The sequence below is a fragment of the Sminthopsis crassicaudata genome, chromosome 1 (genome assembly GCF_048593235.1).
Source record: "Sminthopsis crassicaudata isolate SCR6 chromosome 1, ASM4859323v1, whole genome shotgun sequence".
NCBI classification, from domain to species: domain Eukaryota; kingdom Metazoa; phylum Chordata; class Mammalia; order Dasyuromorphia; family Dasyuridae; genus Sminthopsis; species Sminthopsis crassicaudata.
Window position 1 is genome coordinate 419,672,215 of NC_133617.1, and position 22,512 is coordinate 419,694,726.

At 43.5% G+C, this 22,512-nt stretch overlaps 2 protein-coding genes across 7 annotated transcripts in view; both read left to right on the top strand.

Annotated features, from left to right (window-relative positions):
• UNC13B (unc-13 homolog B) overlaps positions 1–18,290 on the top strand; it is a 339,532-nt gene extending 321,242 nt beyond the window's left edge. For 3 of the 5 annotated variants that reach the window (XM_074280308.1, XM_074280309.1, XM_074280312.1), the window contains 15 exons: positions 5,183–5,309; positions 5,486–5,582; positions 5,845–5,988; positions 6,432–6,509; positions 7,062–7,139; positions 7,413–7,501; positions 7,691–7,843; positions 7,980–8,103; positions 8,304–8,360; positions 8,704–8,784; positions 10,500–10,647; positions 12,504–12,560; positions 16,011–16,103; positions 16,468–16,627; positions 16,767–18,290. In XM_074280308.1, coding sequence (XP_074136409.1) covers positions 5,183–5,309; positions 5,486–5,582; positions 5,845–5,988; positions 6,432–6,509; positions 7,062–7,139; positions 7,413–7,501; positions 7,691–7,843; positions 7,980–8,103; positions 8,304–8,360; positions 8,704–8,784; positions 10,500–10,647; positions 12,504–12,560; positions 16,011–16,103; positions 16,468–16,627; positions 16,767–17,052 — 1,772 coding nt within the window. In that variant the 3' untranslated portion in view covers positions 17,053–18,290. The remainder of the gene's footprint in view (positions 1–5,182; positions 5,310–5,485; positions 5,583–5,844; positions 5,989–6,431; positions 6,510–7,061; positions 7,140–7,412; positions 7,502–7,690; positions 7,844–7,979; positions 8,104–8,303; positions 8,361–8,703; positions 8,785–10,499; positions 10,648–12,503; positions 12,561–16,010; positions 16,104–16,467; positions 16,628–16,766) is intronic. The other 2 variants (XM_074280310.1, XM_074280311.1) reach the window with 1 other exon arrangement.
• Positions 18,291–19,997: 1,707 nt separating this feature from the next.
• Positions 19,998–22,512, top strand: part of LOC141550070 (phospholipid-transporting ATPase FetA-like) — a 131,326-nt gene continuing 128,811 nt past the window's right edge. For both annotated transcript variants that reach the window (XM_074280286.1, XM_074280287.1), the window contains exon 1: positions 19,998–20,182. The gene's annotated coding sequence lies outside the window, so the exon portion shown is untranslated. The remainder of the gene's footprint in view (positions 20,183–22,512) is intronic.

Consider the following 22,512-nt stretch of genomic DNA (forward strand, 5'->3'; position numbering starts at 1 on the left):
ATCTGCCCTTTTGTTGTCGAACATTTGTGTATCTTTGTATCCCTAGTCTGATTTATTGGGATGAGACAGCTTGGTCAGAGGAAAATATCTTTCTGCCCAGTTCTCAGGGTAGAATAAGGATGATGTAGAATTGGAACGACATTGAGGGCCAAAGAAAGAATGGGTTTGGGTGTTAGTCTTAGGAGAGGGCAGTATTGTTGTAGGGAAGTAGCATCATCTCTATATCATGTTGTGGCCATGGTGAATAGGAATGTAGCTATAGGACTATAAGGGACCTCAAAGATTATTTAATTCAAACTCCTTAATTGGGCAGGTGAAAAATCTTGAACCTAAAGGGATGAAGTGCCCAAAGTCACACATCCAATAAGTAGTCGAACTTCTTGAACTACAAATCCAGTACTTTCCATGGTGCTACATGGCTTACAAGATCCCTGCCTTCAAAGAGCCTGCAGTCACTTTCATGAGAGAGATAAGATACAGGGATATGGAAAGTTAAATTCAGTGTAAGAAGTTAATTATAATTCAATACAAACATTGAGGAAATGTCATATGACAGTGCAAATGAACAATAAGTGCTTTTAGTCTAGATAAATAAGAGAAAAAATACTTGAGGCTGGTATGGGCAGATAAGACTAAGACTTCATAGGAAAGGTGGGACTCATTTTTGAAGGATAGATAGATTATAGATAAATAGAGTGGAAAGGGAAGAATATTACAGGAGATGCAAGAATTGTGTGGGCAAAGATTTAGAAGTAGAAACTCCCACCTTTAGGCTAGGATGCCCCTAAAACCATTTTGATGGAGGTTTCAGTGGCCATTAGTGACAAGGTGCTGACTGTCTCTTTGTTGAGTATCTTTATTACTCTATCTCTTAGGATTCACTCAAAATATGTACATGATTCAGCTATAAAGTAGTGAGGCTGATTATGCAAGTCACACATTGTGAAAATTGTCTCATTACTTTAGACACACATGTCTTCATCCCAAGCTCATGAAAGAGAAAAGAACATTCAGAAAACAGTGGACATTTATCAAATACCTAATGTGTACAAGTAGTGTGCTTAGGGATACAAAGCCAAACATGAATAATCTTTCCCTTCAAGAAGTTCCTCTGAGGAATATAGGATTTTGGTTTTAGATTACATAGACAAACAGAACATAGACAGGTGAAGCAGAGAATGGAAGGCTACATTTGCTTAAAGTCCAACATGAATGGTGGTTGTGAGAGAGACTCACAGGCAGTGATGGGAGCATTCTATTTGGAGTCACTGGACCTGGGATATACTACTCTACCAGCTGCATGACCTTTGGCAAGGCTCTTCACTCATGTGGGCCTTAGTTTCCTTATCTATAGAGTAAAGGGGATTGGATTAAATGGATCCCAAGGTTTCTGCTAGTTCTAAATTTGTAATTTTATGAACTTAGGTTTGCACAGCATGTTCTTATTTATCAATACTATTGAAATCTAAAGAAAGAGGAGATCAGTGTGGGTACGGAAGGTTTTTTGGAGGCAGAATTTTTGAGTTTTGTAAGATTGGAATACTTACTAGAGAAATGAGAGGGCTTTTTGGGGCAGGAAAAATAGTAGGGACAAAGACTTGGGGGCAGAGACAGCACAGCAAGATGGAAATAGCCCTTAAAAAGGAGCTTGGGGTTTGAATATGAACTGTGCTATTTACCCAGCAGTATGACCATAAGCTTAATGAGTAATTGGATATAGAAGCAAGAGAAGAAAGGGAGGCATCTAAGAGGATAAGCATTTGAGTCTGAGGACTAGAAGACTAATGGAGTTCCTGACAACCAAAAAGGGAAGTTGGAAAAGAAAATGAATCATTTCAGTTGATCCCATTTGTTTAATCAGGAAGAAATGAACAGCAACCAACTGAACCTAAGCTTTAAGCTCCACCCCAAGGTCAGGGATGGAGATGTGGTCTAGCCTACACACGAGGAGTTGGGAGTCCATGAATAAGGAGAGAGGGATCATAGCATCCTAATCAGCATTGTAAGAATATTTTATATTTACCTAGCATTTGGGAAAAAAAAAAAAACCGAATACAATACTCTGGCTCAGACAAACAAATGAGTTCCCCAGTTCAGATTACAGGCAAACTCAAGGCTTCTGACACCATGTTCTGATGTGTTTTGTACCATACCAAGTTGCCTTGCCTGAAATGTTAAAGGAAGAAGAGACCTTAGGGACATGATCTAATCAACTACTTCATTTAGAATATGGGAAAACTGAGACTCAGAGGTGAAATTACTTGCCTGAAGCCACGTAGCTAATTATAGTGTAGCAAGAGAAGGATCAGAAGGGTATGGGAAGAAAAATGGGAATAAATTCTTAACTAATGTAGACCTGAGTGATCCCCAAATCTTAGAAACAGTAGCACGATTCTTCTGGGGCCTGTCAGAACATTTGCAGAGGCATAAAGAGGTTTAGTACTTATCCCTTATTAGCCTTTTCAAACAAAGCTGCTCAGCAATAGAAGCCACTAAATATAAGAGGCACAGGTTAAGCCAAGAACTTTTTAAAGGCAGGAAATGTGCAAATAAATGCATAACTGTAAGACTTTGATACCTAGGAGAAGGCAAAGTTAGGGAATTTAGGAGCTCTGTACAGTGGGAAAGGCCTGCTCCTTACCCCCAACATGGTTCTAGATGGGATACAGAGACTGGTTCCCTCAGATAGTCTCTGGTACCCCACTCTTTCAGGACCCTATGGTCTGAATTCTCTTAGCCTAAGAAGCAGTTCCCACAAGGAAGAGGTCCTTCCAAAGGTCATCTAGTCCTTACTTCTCTTGGATAAAGGCAAAAGAGAAGGGGTTGGGGAGCAGGGCACATCTTAGGTGGGTATGGCTGCTCTGTTGTCTGCCATTTGCATTATTCACTGTTGTCTCTGCTCTGCCAAAAGGACCTACTACTGTCTTTCGCATCCGCAAAGTCCTCTTTCTGGGTGGTAAGAGCTTTTGGTTGCTGCTCCTTTGCCTTTAGTCTTGCAGCCTTTCATTTTATCTCCTTCCCTTTCCTTCCTACCACTGCCTAGTGAAAGCTCCCACTATGGCTTTAGGCGCTTACTAGCCTGGCACTGCATTAGAATGAAACCCTCACGGCAGAGGCCACCTCGAGTTCTACTCCTGGGCTAGAGCTAGGGTCAAAGGCTTACCTCAGTCTAGCGTTGCCTTTTCTTCCTCACAACCACCCAAACTTCCCCTTATCCTGTTTCCAGTGTCCTACTACCCTTTCCCCACTATCCTAACTAGCCATCCCTCTTCTGTGTGTGCCCAGTGATGAGAGCCAGAGTGGGGAGCGACCCTACTGGGGATTCTCCTTCTGGGCACATAGGACATGTTTTCCAAAAGGGGAGGAGGGCACTACAAATGACTGTAAGTAGGGCTCCTGTGGGGTTTCATCTCACTAAGAACTTGTTTCTCAGCAATAAGTCTGAGTGATCTGGAGCCCAAACTCCTGAAGTTTTAGGGCCTTTCTGTCTTGTGCCTCTTGTGCCTACAAGAGTCTGTTCCAAGCTTGCTATTGCTTTACTAGGCTACTAGGCTGAGCTGGTATTAAAAGATAAGGGATGTGAGAGGTGTGTGTGTGTGTGTGTGTGTGTGTGTGTGTGTGTGTGTGTAAGAGGGGAAATGGGGAAAGGGAAGAAAGAGAGAGATGGTATATATTGCTTGAATAGAATACAAATTTCTTTTTTTTTTAATAATAACTTTTTATTTTCCAAATACATGCAAAGATAGTTTTCATCATTCACCTTTGCAAAACCTTGTGTTCCAAATTTTTCTCCCTCTCTTTCCTAAATACATATTTCTTAGCAATACTGAAGGACATAGAATAGTTTGAAGATTTTCTTAAAACAGGATGAGATATGCTGATATTCTAAAATAGACCAGTGTCTCAAAGCGAGACTGAGAGACCTTCAAAAATAAACAGGGCTCTAAAAAAAAAATGAACAAAAGGCAGTGTTTATGATAATACAGAGGAAAAGCTGCCTGGATTGAAAAACTATCCTACTTTGATCAGGATGCCCATTCATAGAGTAATTTTGTAGAATAAGGCTGAATAATTAATATTGATTTGTGGGAGTAATTTGGCTGACTTTCACTATATTCACTGATGCTTCTCTATCAATTCTCAGATTTTCTTTTTACACTTTACATAAAATGGCAGTCTTTTTACAGGTCATGTTTGTTTTGTAAAGAGATTCGACTTGCTGCCAAAAGAGAAGATAAATTGTAATGGCTGAATCCATAGATAATAAATCACTTGCAAATCTTAAAGCACCATGTAAACATTATTTATTAGATATTAATATGCAGCCACACAAATAAAACATGCATACTTGTTGATTTAGTAATGAAGGCATTATGAATGGTCACCGCCCCTGCTTCTCTTGTCAGACACAGGCAGATAGAGGTGGTGAATCTTTGTTTTGGTATGCACAGAAGAGATCTCTGATGGTACAGTAAGATGCTTTCCTTCTCCACATAGATCGCAAACATCCAGCTACTTAATTCCCATTTTTTACAGTGCTAAATAGCTTTCTGTGGTGTTCACATACATTCAGATGTTAATGATTCCCCATTTTGGACTTTCTTATCCTCTTACTTGTCTTGAAGTTCTGTTCATTTTCTGGCTCTTGTCTATGCTTTGGGGCATTCCATCTTACCCTAAGATGCTGGCACTCTTGGATTCTCAGCTCTTTTTCCACAGTTCTCGGTGTAATTGTGTATTTGTGAAATTGTTTTTAGTTCATTCACGGTGTATGTGCTAACTCTCATATTCTAGAGCAGGTGGGGTCCCCTTGAAGGCAACTCTTTCTAAAAGTAGGAAAGCTACATTGGTTCATGATCACTGTGTAGCCCAGTGATTCTTCTCCACACACTACCACCATTTCCTCCCCTGCCTTGGACGCCAAAGCCAAATCAAGAGCTCTCTAAGAAAGTATCTTCCCAACTCGCCTTGGTTGTGTGATTAAAAGGGATCGTCCACTGAGGCCACTTGGTGTCTGTGTGCACGCATGTGTCTGCATGTGCAGATTGTCAGAAAAGAGCTGGGGGGGCTCCCCTGACCCTGGGAACCTTCTTTGATGAGCTCCAGCTGGGCTTATTGCCTTTAGAAGTGACAGCACGGTAGCCACAGACCTACCAACTAATCTCGACCTTTTCTCCCTCAGAGCATGAGAAGAACCGACTCTGTAAGAGCGCTGACTACATGAATCTGCACTTCAAGGTTAAGTGGCTTCACAACGAATATGTTCGTGACCTCCCTGTCCTCCAGGGGAAGGTGCCTGAATATCCAGCGTGAGTCAAGCTGTCGGACTGGTGGGGGGTGGGGGTGGCAAGGAGGAGGATTTGGGCACCCAGCCTGCAAAGGGAGAAGGGGGAGAGCATCTGCAGGCTTGGATGGGGGTGGGCCAGCAAAGAAGCCAGGGAAGTAAGGGCAGCTTCTCCCATTGGTCTTCCTGCCCCTGCCCCAGGTGGTTTGAGCAATTTGTGCTGCAGTGGCTGGATGAGAATGAGGATGTGTCCCTGGAGTTCCTGCATGGTGCTCTGGAGAGAGACAAGAAAGACGGGGTAGGTGTCAGGATGGGACGGGGCCTCTCTCTTCTGGAGTGATGGGCTGGGTAGTTCTGCCCAGGGCCTGACTACTACTTGGGCGTGGCAGCTACAGGCACAGGGGCTGTGTCATCTAGCATGTGTCATCCCAAGAATGGAAGTCCCTGAAACCTCATTCTGGAGCGGTTAGCCGGGAAAAATGAATTTTCCTTGGGAGATTGGGAGACCGAGGGGGCTGAAAGACAGTGGGGGATGACCCTATGCCTGGGGCTTTCTCCAGTTCCAGCAGACATCGGAGCACGCGCTCTTCTCCTGTTCCGTGGTGGATGTCTTCACACAGCTCAACCAGAGTTTTGAAATCATTCGGAAACTGGAATGCCCAGACCCTGGCATCCTTGCCCATTATATGCGGAGATTTGCTAAGGTGATCATCATCCTGACCCCTCCCCAGTCAGTGTCTTACATTGGCCCTTCTGCTCCTTGCTTGTCAGGTCTTGGCTCCATCTCAGTGGTACCCTAGGTGGGGCAGAGGTCCACAAGGGTGTGATCATGTGATGCGAGCTTAAGGCTATGCCCTCTTGCCCATGCTCACTGCTGAGATTAACGGGCATTTGGAGGCTCAGATAAGTGGACGCTGGACACTGTGACAGGGCTACCAACTAGGAGATGGACAGATTTTTTTTCTCCCATTTCTTGCAATCAGTTTTTGTGATTGGGGGCTCGATGGCTGTTGTGCCCTTTGGGTGAAAGCGGCACTTGGCCACAGTTCTGTAGGTGTGCCCTGTGGCTCTTGTTCCCAACTTGGATGACAGCAAAGCTGACACCTCCTATTTCCCTGCCCTTCCTCCATGCTCTCTTTTTCCGCAGACCATTGGAAAGGTGCTGATGCAATATGCAGATATTTTAGCCAAGAATTTCCCTTCCTATTGTGACAAGGAGAAACTGGTAAGAGGTGGTCTCCCCCAAAGTGGAGGACTGTTGCATGACTCCCAGAGGGAGGAGCAAGAGTCCCGAGGAAGTCGTGTTGCTAGATCAGCCGCTGACCTTCTAGGAAAGATCCTCCCTGCACTTTCCTGACTCCTGCCACTGACTCCCTTGTGTGTCAGATCCCAGCCCTGGGGCCCCGGGGACCCACTGTCAGGCTGAGTCTTCATTACTTTTCATTAAAAATTCACCCTGACCTGAATTTCTGTCTTTACAAACAGCAAATGTAAGATAATTCTTTGTTTCTTTTCTGCTCTCCCATCCAGAAAAGGTGTTGAGCAGTGAGAGGTCTGGGTCTCCTGGAAAGGTTGAGACTAAGATGAGCACTCAGACTAATCTGCATTAACCACCTTCTCACTGAGCCCCTATGACCCTAGGGGATGCTAGAGGAGAGGATCTAGTGACCCATTTCTAGTGACCCATACTCTAGTAACTGCAGATATAGTAATCCATTTGTCCTGCAGTGCCTGGGAGTGGGAAGGGTCTCTCAGCAGCTCTGCCCCGTTTCTTTAGCCTTGCATCCTAATGAACAATGTGCAGCAGTTGAGAGTGCAACTGGAGAAGATGTTCGAGGCCATGGGGGCCAAGGAGGTAGGTCACGAAGGACGGACCACTTCCTTCCATTACTTCTCAAAAGGACAGAATAAGACACTGCTGGGGTGGGGGGGGGGGGGGAGTGGGAATGCCTGACCACAACTAAGGTAAAGGGCTGGGTGGATTTGGGAAGTTGGTGGGGGCAGGGAGGAGGGACTGAGGTAGGAGAGGAGCTTAAAGAAGACTTGGAAAGATTGAATTGGGAAAATGGAGGAACCTCCTGGATAAGGAGGGGGGAAAAGTAAATGGGCCACTCTCCTGTGTTTGTAGCTGGATCCTGAGGCAGGAGACAACCTGAAGGAGCTTCAGGTGAAACTGAACACAGTTCTCGATGAGCTCAGCACAGTATTTGGGAATAGGTAAGTGGTCCCGGCCACCTGCCCTAGGCCTTTTCCACCCCTGTCTCACAGTGGTTGGAGGCCTCCACTATGGGAGCAAGGAGAGTTCCTGGGGCAGTTTGAAGAACAGGAATTGGGTGGAACTTCCTCTTAGAATCTTCCAGAGGCAGATAAGAGCAGCAAGCTGAGCTTGATATGTCGGGTGTTTAGTTTTCAGTCACGGATTGACGAATGCGTTCGACAGATGGCCGACATCCTGAGTCAGGTGCGCGGCCCGGGGAATGTAACCCCCAACACCAGAGGCTCGGTGGCTCAGGAGGCAGATGGCGTGCTCCGACCCCTCATGGACTTCCTGGACAGCAAGTGGGTGCAGAGAGGATGCGTGTCTCTGGAAAGTGGCTAGGGGGAGCAAGCAAACCAGAGACAGAGGCCTTATGGGAAGCCCAGGGGGCTTGGAGGTGCCCTCATGTCCTGACCCTGGGGCTCTGGCTCTCTCTAGCCTCACGCTCTTTGCCACGGTGTGTGAGAAGACGGTGCTGAAACGGGTGCTGAAGGAGCTGTGGCGGGTGGTGATGAACACCATGGAGAAAACGATCGTGCTGCCCCCACTTACAGACCAGACGGTGAGCCTGCCCCTCCTAGAGACCACCAGGTGAAAGCACCCCCGGCGTGCATGGCCCCTCGTTCTCGCACCCTAGTTCTCCAGCCAGGGATGCGGCACTCACTGGCCGGATAGCATTCATCCAGAGGGCTAGGGGTTGCATTTTCTTCAATTAGAGTCTGTATGCTTTTAAAACTAATCTTTGTTGTCCTCCCTGCTTAGGGGCCCCAGTTGATCTTTACAGCTGCCAAAGAGCTAAGCCATCTCTCCAAACTCAAGGTATGATGTTCCAGCCCAAGGCTTGTAGATGAGGATGAGTATTCCAAGCAGGGCAGAGGGACAAGACGGAGAAGGGCATCATGGGTGTTAAGTGTGGCATCTTCTCTACCTAACTGTAGGGCTCAGGGGAGTGGTTCATTTCCTGGGCAATCGCTCCTTCCCAGAGACAAATGCAAGGCTGCCCCAGCAGACAGGCTGGAGTTGGGGGGGAGGGAACTTCCAGCTGTCTAACCTGAAGAAGATGGAAGAGGATGTTCTCATGGAGTTGTCTGTTGGCAGAAGGTGGAGAGCGGCCATTCTTTTAAACTTCTGATCTCATGTTTTCCCATATCTGTGATTATAGGACCACATGGTACGGGAGGAGACGAGGAACCTCACCCCAAAGCAGTGTGCTGTCCTTGACCTTGCACTGGATACCATCAAGGTGGGATGAAAGACTCTTCCTGATTTCTCTAGCCCATCTTATCCACATGGCCCCACGCAATTTCGATTCCACTGAGTCAGGAGCTTCCCGTATTCCTTAATCCCAGCTCTGCATTCACAGTAACAACAATAATGAATGTTAAGCCAGATCTCACCGAAAGTTTACGATAGTGGTGACTGACTTTTGGAGAAATTTATTCCTCCACTCTCCTAACAGTAGCATGAAGAGTAGCTCATCTGGGAACTTTTAGAACTTGCTCCATTCAGAAAATGCTTTCTAAGAAACCCAAGCAAGGTTTCCCCCCCAAAAAAAGTCTTGCCTCAACAAGAGAGATGGTAGGTAGTTGGTATTTTTTCCTTGCTTTTGGGGGCCCAGACTTCCTGAGTGAGTCCACGGGAGAATGAGAAATTAGGTGAGGAATTTGCAAACATTAGGAATGCCCTCTCCTTTCACACATGCTACTAGTCATGGAAGGTGCACCTGAGCAGTAACTTGGCCCTGCCCCACAATTTTGGACCAAAGGAATGATTTCCATTACCCTTCTTTTATATTGCTTCAGGTCTCTATAAAGGTGTAATTTAAGCTTTTAGTCAGAATTTTTATCGTATTTTTATCTCTAGCTTTCCTACGTAAAGTTCCTTTTCTCTCCAAATCCAGAATTCCCTAACCTAAAAAACGAGGGTGAACATACAATTTTTATTACTAATTCAGGACCCCAATTATCTGAGCAGTGAAGTCACTCTTGTAACAACAATAATTATAAAAATAATATATCTGTATATGAATGTTTAAAATAATGTTAGCAATAGCTGATAGTCATATAGTGCCTACTATGTACTAGACATTTTACTACACCCTTTACAAATATTATCAAATTTCATCTTCATAACAACCCAGAATTAAGTGCAAGGGTGAGGAAACTGAGGCAAACCAAGTGACTTGCTCAGGGTCACAAAAATGGCCTTCCTGACTATAGTCCCACTGCTCAATCCACTGTGCCACCAGCTGCCTCCCGATTGCCTCAGTCTCTTTCTGTATATGTGTGTGTAATTTTAAAGTCATATCATTACCCTGGTCAAGAAGCTTCAGTGGCTCCCTGTTGCCTCTATTATAAAACATGTATTTCTGTCTTTGAATTTAAAGGCTTTCATTTCTACCTTCATCTTAACTTTCTAGACTTATTTCACATTACTTCACACACCAATCAAACTGCCCTTGCTGTACGCTATAGCTTTCTATATCCAGGCTTTTTTTGTTTGTTCTGATGATTAGAATGTACTCCTTCTTCATCTCTGTTTTCTATTTCCTCTTAAGGCTGAGCTTAGGTGCTGTGGGATGAAATGTTTCTGATTCTTCTGGCTGTTAATATTCTGTCCCTTAAACTTTTATGCATATAGGTAAACATATATGAGCATAGATACATATATAAAAATGTTCATAATAGGTGCTTAACACCTACATAAATAGTTTAGATCAGATAAAGCAGAGAGGATCCCCATTGCACAGAATGCACTCTAAGTTCTCTTCCACCCTTTAAGATTCTGAGATCATCCTGGTATTATCTGGCCTTGTCATGGATGTGTGCTTACTGGAATAAGTGCTGCCTTCTGTCTTGTGTTTCTCCTTTCCCTACTTTTAATTTCATTCTTAGCTCTTTTCTATCAATCCTACACCTAGTGTTAATGAAACTATAATAATAACTGGTTCCCTTCCAGCAATACTTTCACGCCGGTGGCAATGGACTGAAGAAAACGTTTCTTGAGAAGAGCCCAGACCTGCAATCCCTTCGCTACGCCCTGTCCCTCTACACACAGACTACAGACACACTTATCAAGACCTTTGTGCGGTCACAGACTGCCCAAGGTGAGGCCTCTGAGAGAAGTGTCCCTCTCATCTCTTTTTTGTGTCACCTCAGCCTCTGTCAACACATCCATTTGCCAAGGATTTAGTGTTTCCACTCACTCTCACCAGATATCAGTGATACCTAGGGACTCATCCCACTCCCTATCCTTCCTGCAGCTTACAGTTTCATACCTTTGTTCTTGACTTCTAAGCTTCTTATTCCCAACCTCAAGCCCATTGATAATTATCTTTGCCCCTGAAGGTTCAGTATCCCCTCTGCCTTGAAGGGCACAGTGTCTCTAGAATCCCTAATTCCCTAAGGAATTTGCCCGTTCCTTATAGCCAGCCTATAGAATCATAGACTCAAAGCTCAATTCATACTCTCTACAATTTCAGCCATAATTTTTTTTATCCTTTGCTTAAGGCCTCAATACTTAGGGCTTCTCAATACATTTTTCATTCATTTCATAAGTCTTTTTCCATCTCCTATCTATTCCTCAGCCAAGATGCAGACTGCAATAATGTCACCAGAATATTTTAATACTTTCAAACTATTTTGAACATTTTCACTTCAGTGTCAAATTTTCCTCGTCTCCAAGAGCCTCAGAGGGACACTGAAGGGCAAGCAGCCCTTGTATTATTTAAAGCTTGGCTGGGGAGAGTAGGGAATGGAGGAAAACTTATATAAAATAGTGAAAAACAAATGGACTCAAAAGCCCTTAGTGGATAAAGAAAGATTAAGAGATGGCTTTTCTGCATCTAGAAAAGCATGGGAAGTGGGGGAAAGGAAGGAGAAGATTTTTATCTGGTTGTTGAGGGTGGAAGAGTCATAAATGGAGCAAGGAATAAGGAGACATTTTAAGACTAAAGATGCCCAAAGGTATCACAGAATAAATTGAAGAGAGAGATAATAAACTAATAGAGTTATATAGAGCCAGAGGGCTCATATTGAGTGTTGATACTTTTGTATATGCACATATAGAATAAAACTTTGAAGGTCTGCCCAAAGAGTTGAAATTTGATGGGTTGGAAAATATGTTTTTGAACTGGAAGATGGCCTGAATAAAACAAAACAATGTTGGAGAGAAACCTGCATTCTAACTATGGCAAGGGGGCATGTGGAATGATGGGCACAGGAGCTCTGGTGACTAGCCAGGGCCATCTGGGGATAGCTAGAATGGAAAGAGTTAGGGATTGGTACGAAAAGCTTGGAGGAACACTGAGGAGGCAAGAGAGCACATGTTCCCTTCTCTCAAGCCCCCAAGAAGTCACCTTTGTGTTCTGTAACCCTCTGCTGCTTGACTAAGTGAAGGCAACAATACCTCTTCCTCTTTGCCCTGTTTTAAAGTCTTGTTCCACTATTCCCTTTATAGAACTTGGCAGAGGGAAGAGAGGTGTCCCGTAGTCCTAGTTCTGTTGCCTTGTCCACCTTTAAGCTGTGGGGCTCTCCTCCCAGGTGGATCCCTGAATTAGCTTCTCTTCCTGGGTGGGCTAGAGATCCCTCCCATGCCTTCCCTGCCCAGTTGAGGAATGGTGGCTTCTGTCTGTATCTCCAACTCTTAAGAAGGGTTTATAGGGGTTCTTAGAGGTCAGCCCGTTCAGGCTGCCGCCCCATATTTTAAATTTGAAGACACTAAACGTACATTTTAAAACATGTCACCTCTTTATTCTGTATTCTCTGCTGCTTGCAATGTGCCCTCCATTGTGTGATATCCAGTCCTTATGGGGACCCTCGCATATCTAACCTCCTAACTTCCAGGACTGTTTCTCCCTATGAACAGTTACTCTCATGGGTGTACCTGATTGCTTTCTAACTACTCTTCTCTCTCTGTTCTGCCACTGCTGCCACACCGCTTGACTTTTCTTTGCTAACCCAGTGCATGATGGGAAGGGTATTAGGTTTACTGCAAATGAAGACATTCAGCCGGAGAAGGGTATGTTATTCTCTGGCGTGAAGCCAAGAACGCCATCCAGGCCTCTCCTTTTCCCTCTCCCCCTCCCCAGTGGAATGTTATGTGCTGCTGATGCTTGGGATGGGCCTGGTGTTAGAATGAAATAACTCAGAATTGTGGAGATATGGTATCACATTCTAACAGCCCAGGGAGGAGTTTTAGGGTAAGTAAGGATGATGGCTGTGCTCTCTGAGGTAACCTGTCCTGATGATGTGCTCCAGATTGGAGAAGTCTAGAGCAAGCTTTTTAATATTTACTTTTTGGCCTTCTGGGTCTTTAGGAGCAGGAGTTGTAAAGCAGGTTGTTGAGGAAAGCAAGATTTCTGCATGTTTGGAGGTGGGGCCGAACATACACATTGTACTCAGAGATGCCAGGGCAGATACAGTTCTTCGGTCCGGCCACATGATGGCACACTGACTAAAATAAAACATTTTGTAATTTCCATTTTAAAAGACATAGAAAACTTCTCCAGCCATTACCTAAATCATCCCTTCCAAAACATACCTGGCAGGGCTTTTCTTGAATTCCCAGAAGGGATAACCTGTTCTAAAGGATAATGGTCTCTCTTTGGGGTAGGTTTCTTAGGAGTTTCTTCCTTATATCAAGCCTAACTATACCTCTCTGCAATTTCTGCTGATCACTCCTGCTCAGCCCCACCATGTCCAAGCAGAACGAGAGCTTTGGTTTGTTGTATCAACAGATCACAAGTACCCTCTAAAAATAAGTATTTCTTCTTTGTCTTCAAATGGAAGATGGAAGCTATTAAATAGCCTAGTGCTAAGTATGCTTTCTTACACTCTGTGCTTTAGAATCCCTACAACTTGAAATTGAACCATTAATAACTAACTTTGATCATTCAGTTATTTCTGAATCTAACCAATCATCCTATTCTCTAATGTATATCTCTGTTCTTCCTACAAAGATGCTATGGAAGCTAAAGCTTTACTAAATTCTAGATAAACTGTGTCTATAGCCTTTCTTTCATTTGTCTATCAACTTGATCTACAGAGGAAATAAGTTTAAGAACAAACCTGTTCTTGATGAGTCCCTGCTGGATCTTGATGATCGCTAATGTTTACTTTTTAGTAATACCTTCCTTAAAAAAATGCAGAGACGGGGCCAGGAATCCAGTTCAAGTTCTGTTGCCTATCAAGTGCTGACTTCCTCTCTGATCATTTTATTTTTGAAACTTGAGATGATGTGTTTCTTTTACATTCTTGTGGGACCTCTCCTATTCTCTAGGATCTTTTAGAAGCCATGTTCCTTATGTACAATCATCAGGTCTTTCAGAATCCTGACATATAGTTTGTTTGGACCTCACAACTGGCCCTCATTTAGGGCAGCTAAGTCATCTCTTACTCTCTCCCTGTTTCTTTTGGGTTCCAATTCCCCAGTAGATTTTGCTTTTTCTCTCAAAAGAGCATTCACCCTCCTTATAGAAAAGACCATAAGTACAATAGTACAATAAGAAGCAAATGGTTCTGCTTTTTTTCCACTATTAGTTATCATTCTATCCATCCTAAACAGCAACTGTTCTAAGCATGCTTTTGATACTCCTCTTCCTTCTTTAGCTCAACCCTTCCCCTAAAATATAATTTAAAACTTTTTTTTCTCCTTAGCTTCTTTGGTGGTTATTAATTATTCTGAGATTTAGTACTTCTAATGCTATTCATACAGAACTCTATTTACTTTTATATTCATCCTTCAATACATGCTTTTGCTTCCATCTAAGATAGTTAATGAATTCTTTATGAATTTGTATCACTGTCTCTAGATAACCTCTGGGAATTGTTTTTCTTTATATCTTCAGAATGATTTCTTTTTGTGTCTTCAGAACTTCATTCTTGAAGTTTTCTGTCTTTTGGGGGATGATTGCCTCTGGAGAATTTTAAGCTACCTTACCCACCTTTTATTTGAAAGCTTCAAAATTTGTTCTCTAAAAATTGAGGGTACATGTCAAATTATGCCCAAGTAACTCCAAGAAACTATTGGTTAATTGTCATAAGGCTCCCATCATTTTTATTTAAACAACTAGTTCTTGACACTAGATTAACTGTTCCCAAAATGTATTTCTCCGTTTTTTGAGAACTTGAAATTACTATTAGGGCAAATCAAGAAATTATTAATTTGCATATTTTTGGAATAGATCCAGCAGATGTCAGGATATTTGAAGTGACCTATCACTATTTTTTCATCTTTTCATGTAAAATTCATGCTCTCTTTCCCAAACTTTTCATTTATTTTGTCCTTCCACCCAGGTCATATATAGCATATATTTTTATGACTATTAATTCTATTTTTGTCTTTATTGATTGTCAGCCAAATGCTTCCCACCTTGTTTCCCCTTTCTGGTTCTTGAATTTCTTTACATGGGCTTCTCTTCTTAATATATAGTGCTACTCCATCTCAGCCTTAGCTCTATCATACTCTTTTTGAGTAAACAAGACCCTTCCAAGACCAAATCCTATTCAAGGTTCCTATCCTACCAAGTCTGACTGAACCTTTGTCTTGAAGATTTGCTTCTTTGTGTTAAGTATGTAGTTCATCTTACTTGTTACCCATACTTTATGTTTTTATGTGTAGACATCTGAAACTATGCAATTTTTTGTTGACTACTATGAATTTCTGCCTTCCCTCCCCTATTCATCTCTATTAATGGTCTTATTTCCACAGTGTATCTACTGTCCATGAAGCTTGGTGGATGAATATAGACTTCTCCTACTCCTCACCTTTCCAACTGAAGGTCCTTTTGGTTAGATTTGCAATACTCCAGACAGATGTGTTTTTAAATAGTTCTTAAAGACTGATTTCTCTGACCTGCTCTTTCTTCCTGTGTTTTAAGCTGGGATTTAGAAATCCAAATTTGGTTCTTAAATATCACCTTCTTAAAACCTTTTCCAAATTTACCTTTGCCTTTACTTGTTGAAAATCCTCCCAATCCTCCCAAGGTTCTTAGTGTCTTGTCCAGTATTTCTGAGTGATGCTTTCTAGATATTTTGTTTCAGTGACATGGAAAATCCCCATCTAGCTGTCCCTGCAGCCTAGCCAGCCTCTTGCTTTGCTGTCAGAAGTAGGTAATAGTCTACAGGTTCTTTTGGTATCTTCAGGAGAATACCGTGGCCAGGAGCCAAGAAGAGTTGAGATTCTAGGGAACCCCTGGTGATCTGAGAGAGCTGACCAGGCAACAATGGAGCCATATTGATATGAAATGATCCTCCTAAAGGGGAAGCATTATCAGCCTTACCTTCATCTTTCCCTTCCTTTCCTGCATTACATACTCCCTAGTGGCTGCTGCAGGATGATTGCTGCTTGGCTTTGGGGCAGGGTGGGGCTGCCTGAGCTCTTACTCTGGGCTCCCCAGCTTCACGGTCTTGTTCAGAGCTAATCCAGCCCCAGGGCTCCCAGCTGATGGCTTATGTGCCTGCTTTATAGGATCAGGTGTGGATGATCCAGTGGGAGAAGTCTCCATCCAAGTGGATCTGTTTACACATCCTGGGACTGGGGAACACAAGGTCACTGTGAAAGGTGAGAAAGGCAGATGGTATCTGCATGGGGAGGGAAGGGGGAATGGCAAAGGCCAGGAATTCTGGCTAGGAAGGATGAGGAAAGAAGGAGGGTATGATGAAGGGCATCCCTCCTCTTTCTCATCCAGGGAGTTTTCAATGAACTGCTAAATTTCCTGGATTCCTTTCAGATGAAACTTTCCTTTCCTGATTCCCAGACACAGGCCAAGTCTAAAGTATCCACAGTGCCTAGAATGTCTTCCCTAGTTTCTCTAAGAGAAATGCTATGTGGGGCCTAGCAAGGGTGGGAAAGGGGGAGGGAAGTGATTATATGGACATGGGAAGACCCTCCTAAACTTCTAACTGGGCCCTCTTCGTTTGGGTAGTGGTGGCTGCCAACGATCTCAAATGGCAGACAGCAGGCATGTTCAGGCCTTTTGTGGAGGTGACCATGGTTGGCCCACACCAGAGTGACCGAAAAAGAAAATTTACAACCAAGTCCAAGAGCAACAACTGGGCCCCCAAGTACAATGAGACGTTTCACTTGTGAGTGGGGAGCACTTTTCATGGGGGAAGATCTTAGGGGTGAGGGGAAGAATGGTAATGAGGGTATTATGAGAAATGTTGTTTGTGTGGGGAATTCAGTAGCCCCAGCTAACAGGGTCCCACCCTCTTGTGCTCACAGCCTTTTGGGGAATGAGGAAGGGCCCGATGCCTACGAACTTCAGGTGTGTGTGAAGGACTACTGCTTTGCACGTGAGGACCGGGTGCTGGGGCTAGCAGTGATGCCATTGAGGGAGATGGCAGCCAAAGGTAGCTGTGCCTGCTGGTGCCCCCTGGGCCGGAAGGTCCACATGGATGAAACAGGCCTGACTATTCTTCGGATTCTGTCCCAGAGAAGCAATGATGAAGTGGCTCGAGAGTTTGTGAAGCTCAAATCAGAGTCTCGTTCCTCAGAGGAAGGGAGTTGAGTCTCCCATCCCATGTGCCAACCTGGGCAACTGTACCTGCCTTCCTTCATATCATCAAATTCCCATCCTTCTCCCTGCCAGGCTCATGGAAGTTAGCTGTGGAGTAGCCTTTGATCATCTGTAGCCAAGAGGTTGATGTCTAATTTTTAGGAGAAATTCTGGGAAGGAAAGTTTTCTCACAGGGAGAAACACAGGCACTAGGCTGCAAAGATAGCCAGGAGAGTTTTTCCTTAAGAACCAAACCAAAATCTCTGACTGTTGGTCTCATGAACCTTTCCTGAAGGATTCCCTCTATTAATATTTCACCTTCTCTACACTTAGCCTCTTGTTTATCTCTTTTATTTCCACTCCTAAACATTCCCCCCAAATTTAAATGTATCCATGTTATTCATATGAAGAAGTAGGGAGATCTAGAATGATTGGTAGTGAATGTCTGATGAACAGCAGAGTTGGCTAGATCCACAGATGTGCCTGATACCTCTAGTCCTCATTGGTAATCCTGAGGGTGTCACCAAGAGCTGAAGTGCCTGAGCAGAGGCTGCTTTCATCTCGCTGCTTCAACCCCAAGGACAAAAAATATGTCACTAAGAACTGGAATAAATAATGCCAGGGATAAATTATACCCCACTTTTGGGCCTTGGCCTAAGAGCAAATACCTAATTGCTGGCTCTGAAGAGGGAGTTTCCAGAAGCTTTTAAAAGTGTCACAATCAGAACAGATTCACATGGTGCTTAGGAGTCTGGGACAGTGTCTTTGGGTTGGCCCAGCCTGGGTTGCTGCTATGAATGTGAACAAATGTAAGCAGGCCAACATAATAAGCAGAAGGGGAAGGTTCTTTTTCTTTCTGGGCTAGATCCTGAGATAAATCAGTGGCTGCAGGAGTTGGATTTGGGAGAAATTTTCCTGCTCCACTCATCTTCTACAGAGGGGGTGGTGTGCCTCTGAAAAGTAAGACTAGTCAGTCCCTGTTACCCCTCTTGGTCAACAGGTAGGACTCTCTGGATTTTTTTTTTTTTTTTTTTGGTATGGACTTTCTTTAGATACTTGTACAGCTACATGAAGTGGGATTTGGATTTCCCTGGCATGCTTCTAGGATTCTTGGGAACTTGATGTCCACAGATACACTGCCCAAAACACTAAAAAAGAAATCAAGGCATTTTTGCTATTGTTAATCATTGTATGTGCCATTGTTGCAGAAGATTATAGGATAGTCTTTAATAAATTATCTTTTAGCAGCATTTTGTGTTGTTTTTCTTTTTTATAAAATGTGTAAAAAATCAGAAATCCAGTGGACTATCCATTTTTAAATTACCATGTGTAATGATTTAAAGTTTACAAAGTATTTTTGTAAATTTTTATTTGATTATTATTACAACAATCCTGTGAAATGGATGCAATTATATGATCCTCATTTTACAGATTATTAAACTGAGACACTGAGAAGTTAAATTATTTATTCAGGGCCAAGACAGCACGAGAAGCAGCTTTTAAATTGAGAACTTTCGGCCTCCAAGTCCAGTGCTGACTACAGCACATAACCTCCTCACCGACATTTGCTGTTACACTTCTGCTCAGTTTGAGAGGAACACTAAGACATCATGGAACAGTCGGTATGATCTAGAGCAGAAAGTAACAAACTGGACTAGTGGATTTGGCGGGCTGAACTGGATTAACAAATGTTAACAAAATATATAAAAATGTAATATAGATAATGCTAATTTGTGGTTTTCTAGGTCAGTATGCTGAGCGGCAGCCCAGATAACCATTTCTATTTGAACTTGACACTGCTGCTGTGATGGATATAGTATTGAATTTGACAAACAAGTACATGTGGTTTCGAATCACATCCCTGACTAGCTTTGTGACCCTAGGCACGTCACTTAGCTTGTAAGCTTTAGTTTCCTCCTCTGCAAAATGAACTGGAGAAGAAAGAAAATGGAAACCACTCCATTATTTCTGCCAAGAAAACTCCAAATTTTCAGACATGGCTGAAAGTGACTGAACACAGCCTATAGAGGAAAGGGAACATCAGAAGTAGAAGAAAATCTAATTTACCATTGAGGGGCAGGGTTCACAGCTCCTTAAGATGTGGCTCATCTCTGTACTTCCTGCTCACTCCCGATGATTCTCAGCATAAGTAAATGACTTTTGGATAAGGTAGTTACTGCGCTTATTCAATTATTTGTCATTTACCAACTTCGTGCAAGACACGGGGACACCGGGAGACTGAATCCCTGCCCTCAAATGCCTTACTTCCTATGGGAGAATGCAACATTCATATTATATACGTACATTCTCACACACACACACAGATGATTCTGAAAAAGAGAAAGCCCTGGTAACCATGAAATCCTCTCCCTAAAACATAGCAACTGGGGTAGGCATGGATTCTGCTCTGGGAGGCAGAGATGAGAAGGAAATTGTTTCTAGGAACGACGGCACCAGACATTCCCAAACACCGGTGGCAGATAGAGAATTCGCATGCAGGTCCTTTGAATCTAAATAATAAGAACTAACATATAGCTAGTACTTTGTCAAGACGCTGAGTGCTTAGCACTTCACAATTCTTCCGTTTGATTCTCCTAACAATCCTGGGATGTAGATGCTATTATTTCCATTTTACAGATGAGAAAGCCGAGGCGTTCAGGGACTAGGTGACTTTCCCACGCCTTTCTAGTGAAAGTATCATCATTTTACAGAGAAGGAAACTGAGGCAGACAAGTGCTGAGTGACTTGACCTAAATCATAGCTAGGATTGCACCGGCTGAGAGTATTGCATTTTACAGTCGCTTCCTGTCATGGAGCTTAAATAAGTGTCAGGGACTTGGGACACCTGGCTTCTAGGAGGTGTCAGACTCGAGTGCAAGTCCTTGTGGAAGCAGAGCTTCTTTTGGGTAGGAATTCAGAGTCGGACATTAGGGGGGCGGAGCCAGCAAAAGCTGCATCTGCGCACTAGGCCGGGTTTGGGTGGAAATCGAGGTGTTGGCTATGGGAGGGCGGAGCCAGCGGAAGCTGCGCCTGCGCCCTGAGCCTGGTTTGGGTGGGAATTCTGAAAAAAACGTCACGGGCGACGGGGAGTCCGGATCCAGAACTGGATTTGGACTGAAATTGGGAGCGGGAGCCGGCGATGGTGAGTGACGAGTAATGGCCGGGGAGGGCCTGACCATCTTTCCTTACTAGGAGTGAGGGTGAGAGCGGTGCTTCATTCTCTGGACACCCTTTCATCTCTCCCCAGTACCTCAGGGCCCCTCCGTCAGTGAGCCTGCTCATGTTGGGACGCCTCCTTGAGGATCCCTGCCCCCCTCCCCCTCACAGGCCACCGGAAGTAATGACCTCGTCTGGGCCTGGGAGAGGGCCGCTCCGGACCGCCACTGGGCTGTAAGCATCCAGGACCCCGAGTCCCTGCCGGGCGAACTCCACTCCATTGAGGATTTCTAGAGGTTTGAGGACGCCTTTAAAATCACGGGGCTTGGCAGATCCAAGTGTTCTCGAAGGTGGTCCCCCTTAGCAAAGGGGCAGAGATGTCCAACCTCAGACACTAGTGGGACCCAGGGCAATCAGCTAACCTCTGCTTGCCTCAATTTCGTCCACTCTAAATGGGGATGATGACAGAGGTAATATTGGTAAAGCCTTTTGCTCCCCTGCTGTGTAGTAGTTCTTTATAAATGTGTATTCCTTCTCTCCTCATCTGAGCGTGATCCTGAGAGTGAAACTTACTGACCCATTAGAAATAAAGTACAGTGGAGGCATAAATAACGGATTAAAAGGAGGGATTTAGATTTTTTTTCTTTAAGAGGAAGATAATAAACAAATGCTTTGTTATACAGAGAGACCAAACAGAAGAAAATAACTGGAAATCCAGGTGGAGTTATGTTTTAAAGAGCTTTAAATGTCAGGCTGTGAGATTTTAATTTAATCCTAGTTGCAGCAGTGATCTGCTGAAGATTTCCGAGCAGCTAATGGCGTGGCCAGATCTGTCCCCTAACAACATTGTTTTGGCAGTTGTGTGGAGCGTAAATTGTAGAGAATAAAAGCTTGAGCCAAGAAATTATTATAATTGTGGAGATAGAGTCTATAGGTCTTGTCAACGAATTGGGTCCGGGGGAGTCAGAGAGTAAGGGAGAGGGCCATAAGAAGCAAACTCTTCCCCTACCTCCTTATCTCACAACTTATCTTACAACTCAGCATTTCCCCCTATATTTCTTCCTAAATGCCTTTTTTCTTTGCAAAGTCCAATCCTACTGTTCGTATCCTGGATCTCATTTTTCCCCATTTCCTCCTGTAGATTGTCCCCATAATCCTTTCTCTTATTTTTAGTCCCAATTCACAGGTTCCTTCCCTACTTGCAACATATACGCCCCTTTCCTTCATCCTTAAAAAACAGAACAAAACTTCTAACTCTTACTGTCTCTGCTAGGTGCTTCTCTTTTCTTTTTTTTCAGCTAAACTCCATGAAAGAGTGATCTTCCTTTCCTCATTCTCTTGTAAGTTCTTTCAAATCTGGCTTCTAATCTCATTACCAAATTAAAACTCTTCTCACCGAAGTTACCAAAGATTTCTAAATTTCTGTATCTAATGGCCCCTGCTTATTTCTCATCTTTCTTGACCTCCCTGAAGCCTTTGACATTGTTGCTCACCCTTTACTCCTTTATAGTCTCTTTCTGAGCTTTTGTCACTCTTCTACACTTCTGTCTTCCGAACTCTCCCTTTTTTCTGTATACTTTTTCACTGGATAACTTTATCAACTCCCATAGGTTTAGTTTTCATCTCAGTGCAGATGACACGCAGATCTACATATCCAACTATAGTCTCTCTTTCTTTAAGAGATCCAGTCACTAACTGTGTGACCCTGAGCAAGTCACTTAACCCCAGCCTCAGAAAAAAAAAAGAGAGAGATCCAGTCAGCTGTTGCCTCTTGGTCATTTTCAGCTGGGTGTCCCATATGTATCTCAAACTCAGCTTGTCCAAAAAAGAACTCATCTTTTCCCAAAAATCTGTTCTTCCACATTTGCCTTTTATTGTCCGGAGTATTGTCAGGAGTACTGTAATACTTGTAAGTCAGTCACCTAGGTTCACAGTCTTGATGTTACTAATGCTTCACTCTTGCTTATCCCATATCCAGTGAATTGCCAGATTTTGTATTATATAGCTCCTCTTATCTGATGTATCTGATCTTTAGTTTCCCTTCTCACAAATTTAGTTCCCTTCACCTCTTGTTGGATAGCTTCCTATTTGGTCTCCTTGCCTCAAGTCTCTACCCATGTCTTTACCCATCTACTCATCACACCTAGGATCATATATAAATGACTCTATCTGGCATTTAAAGCTCTTCATTATATGACACTTTCCTTTTTTTTCCTTCCATTTTTCTTACAATCATTCACCTCTATCTGCTCAGTGATAAAGGCAAAGTGGTGGCTTGCTGCTCCTCACGCATAACATTCTGTCTGGATCTTTGAG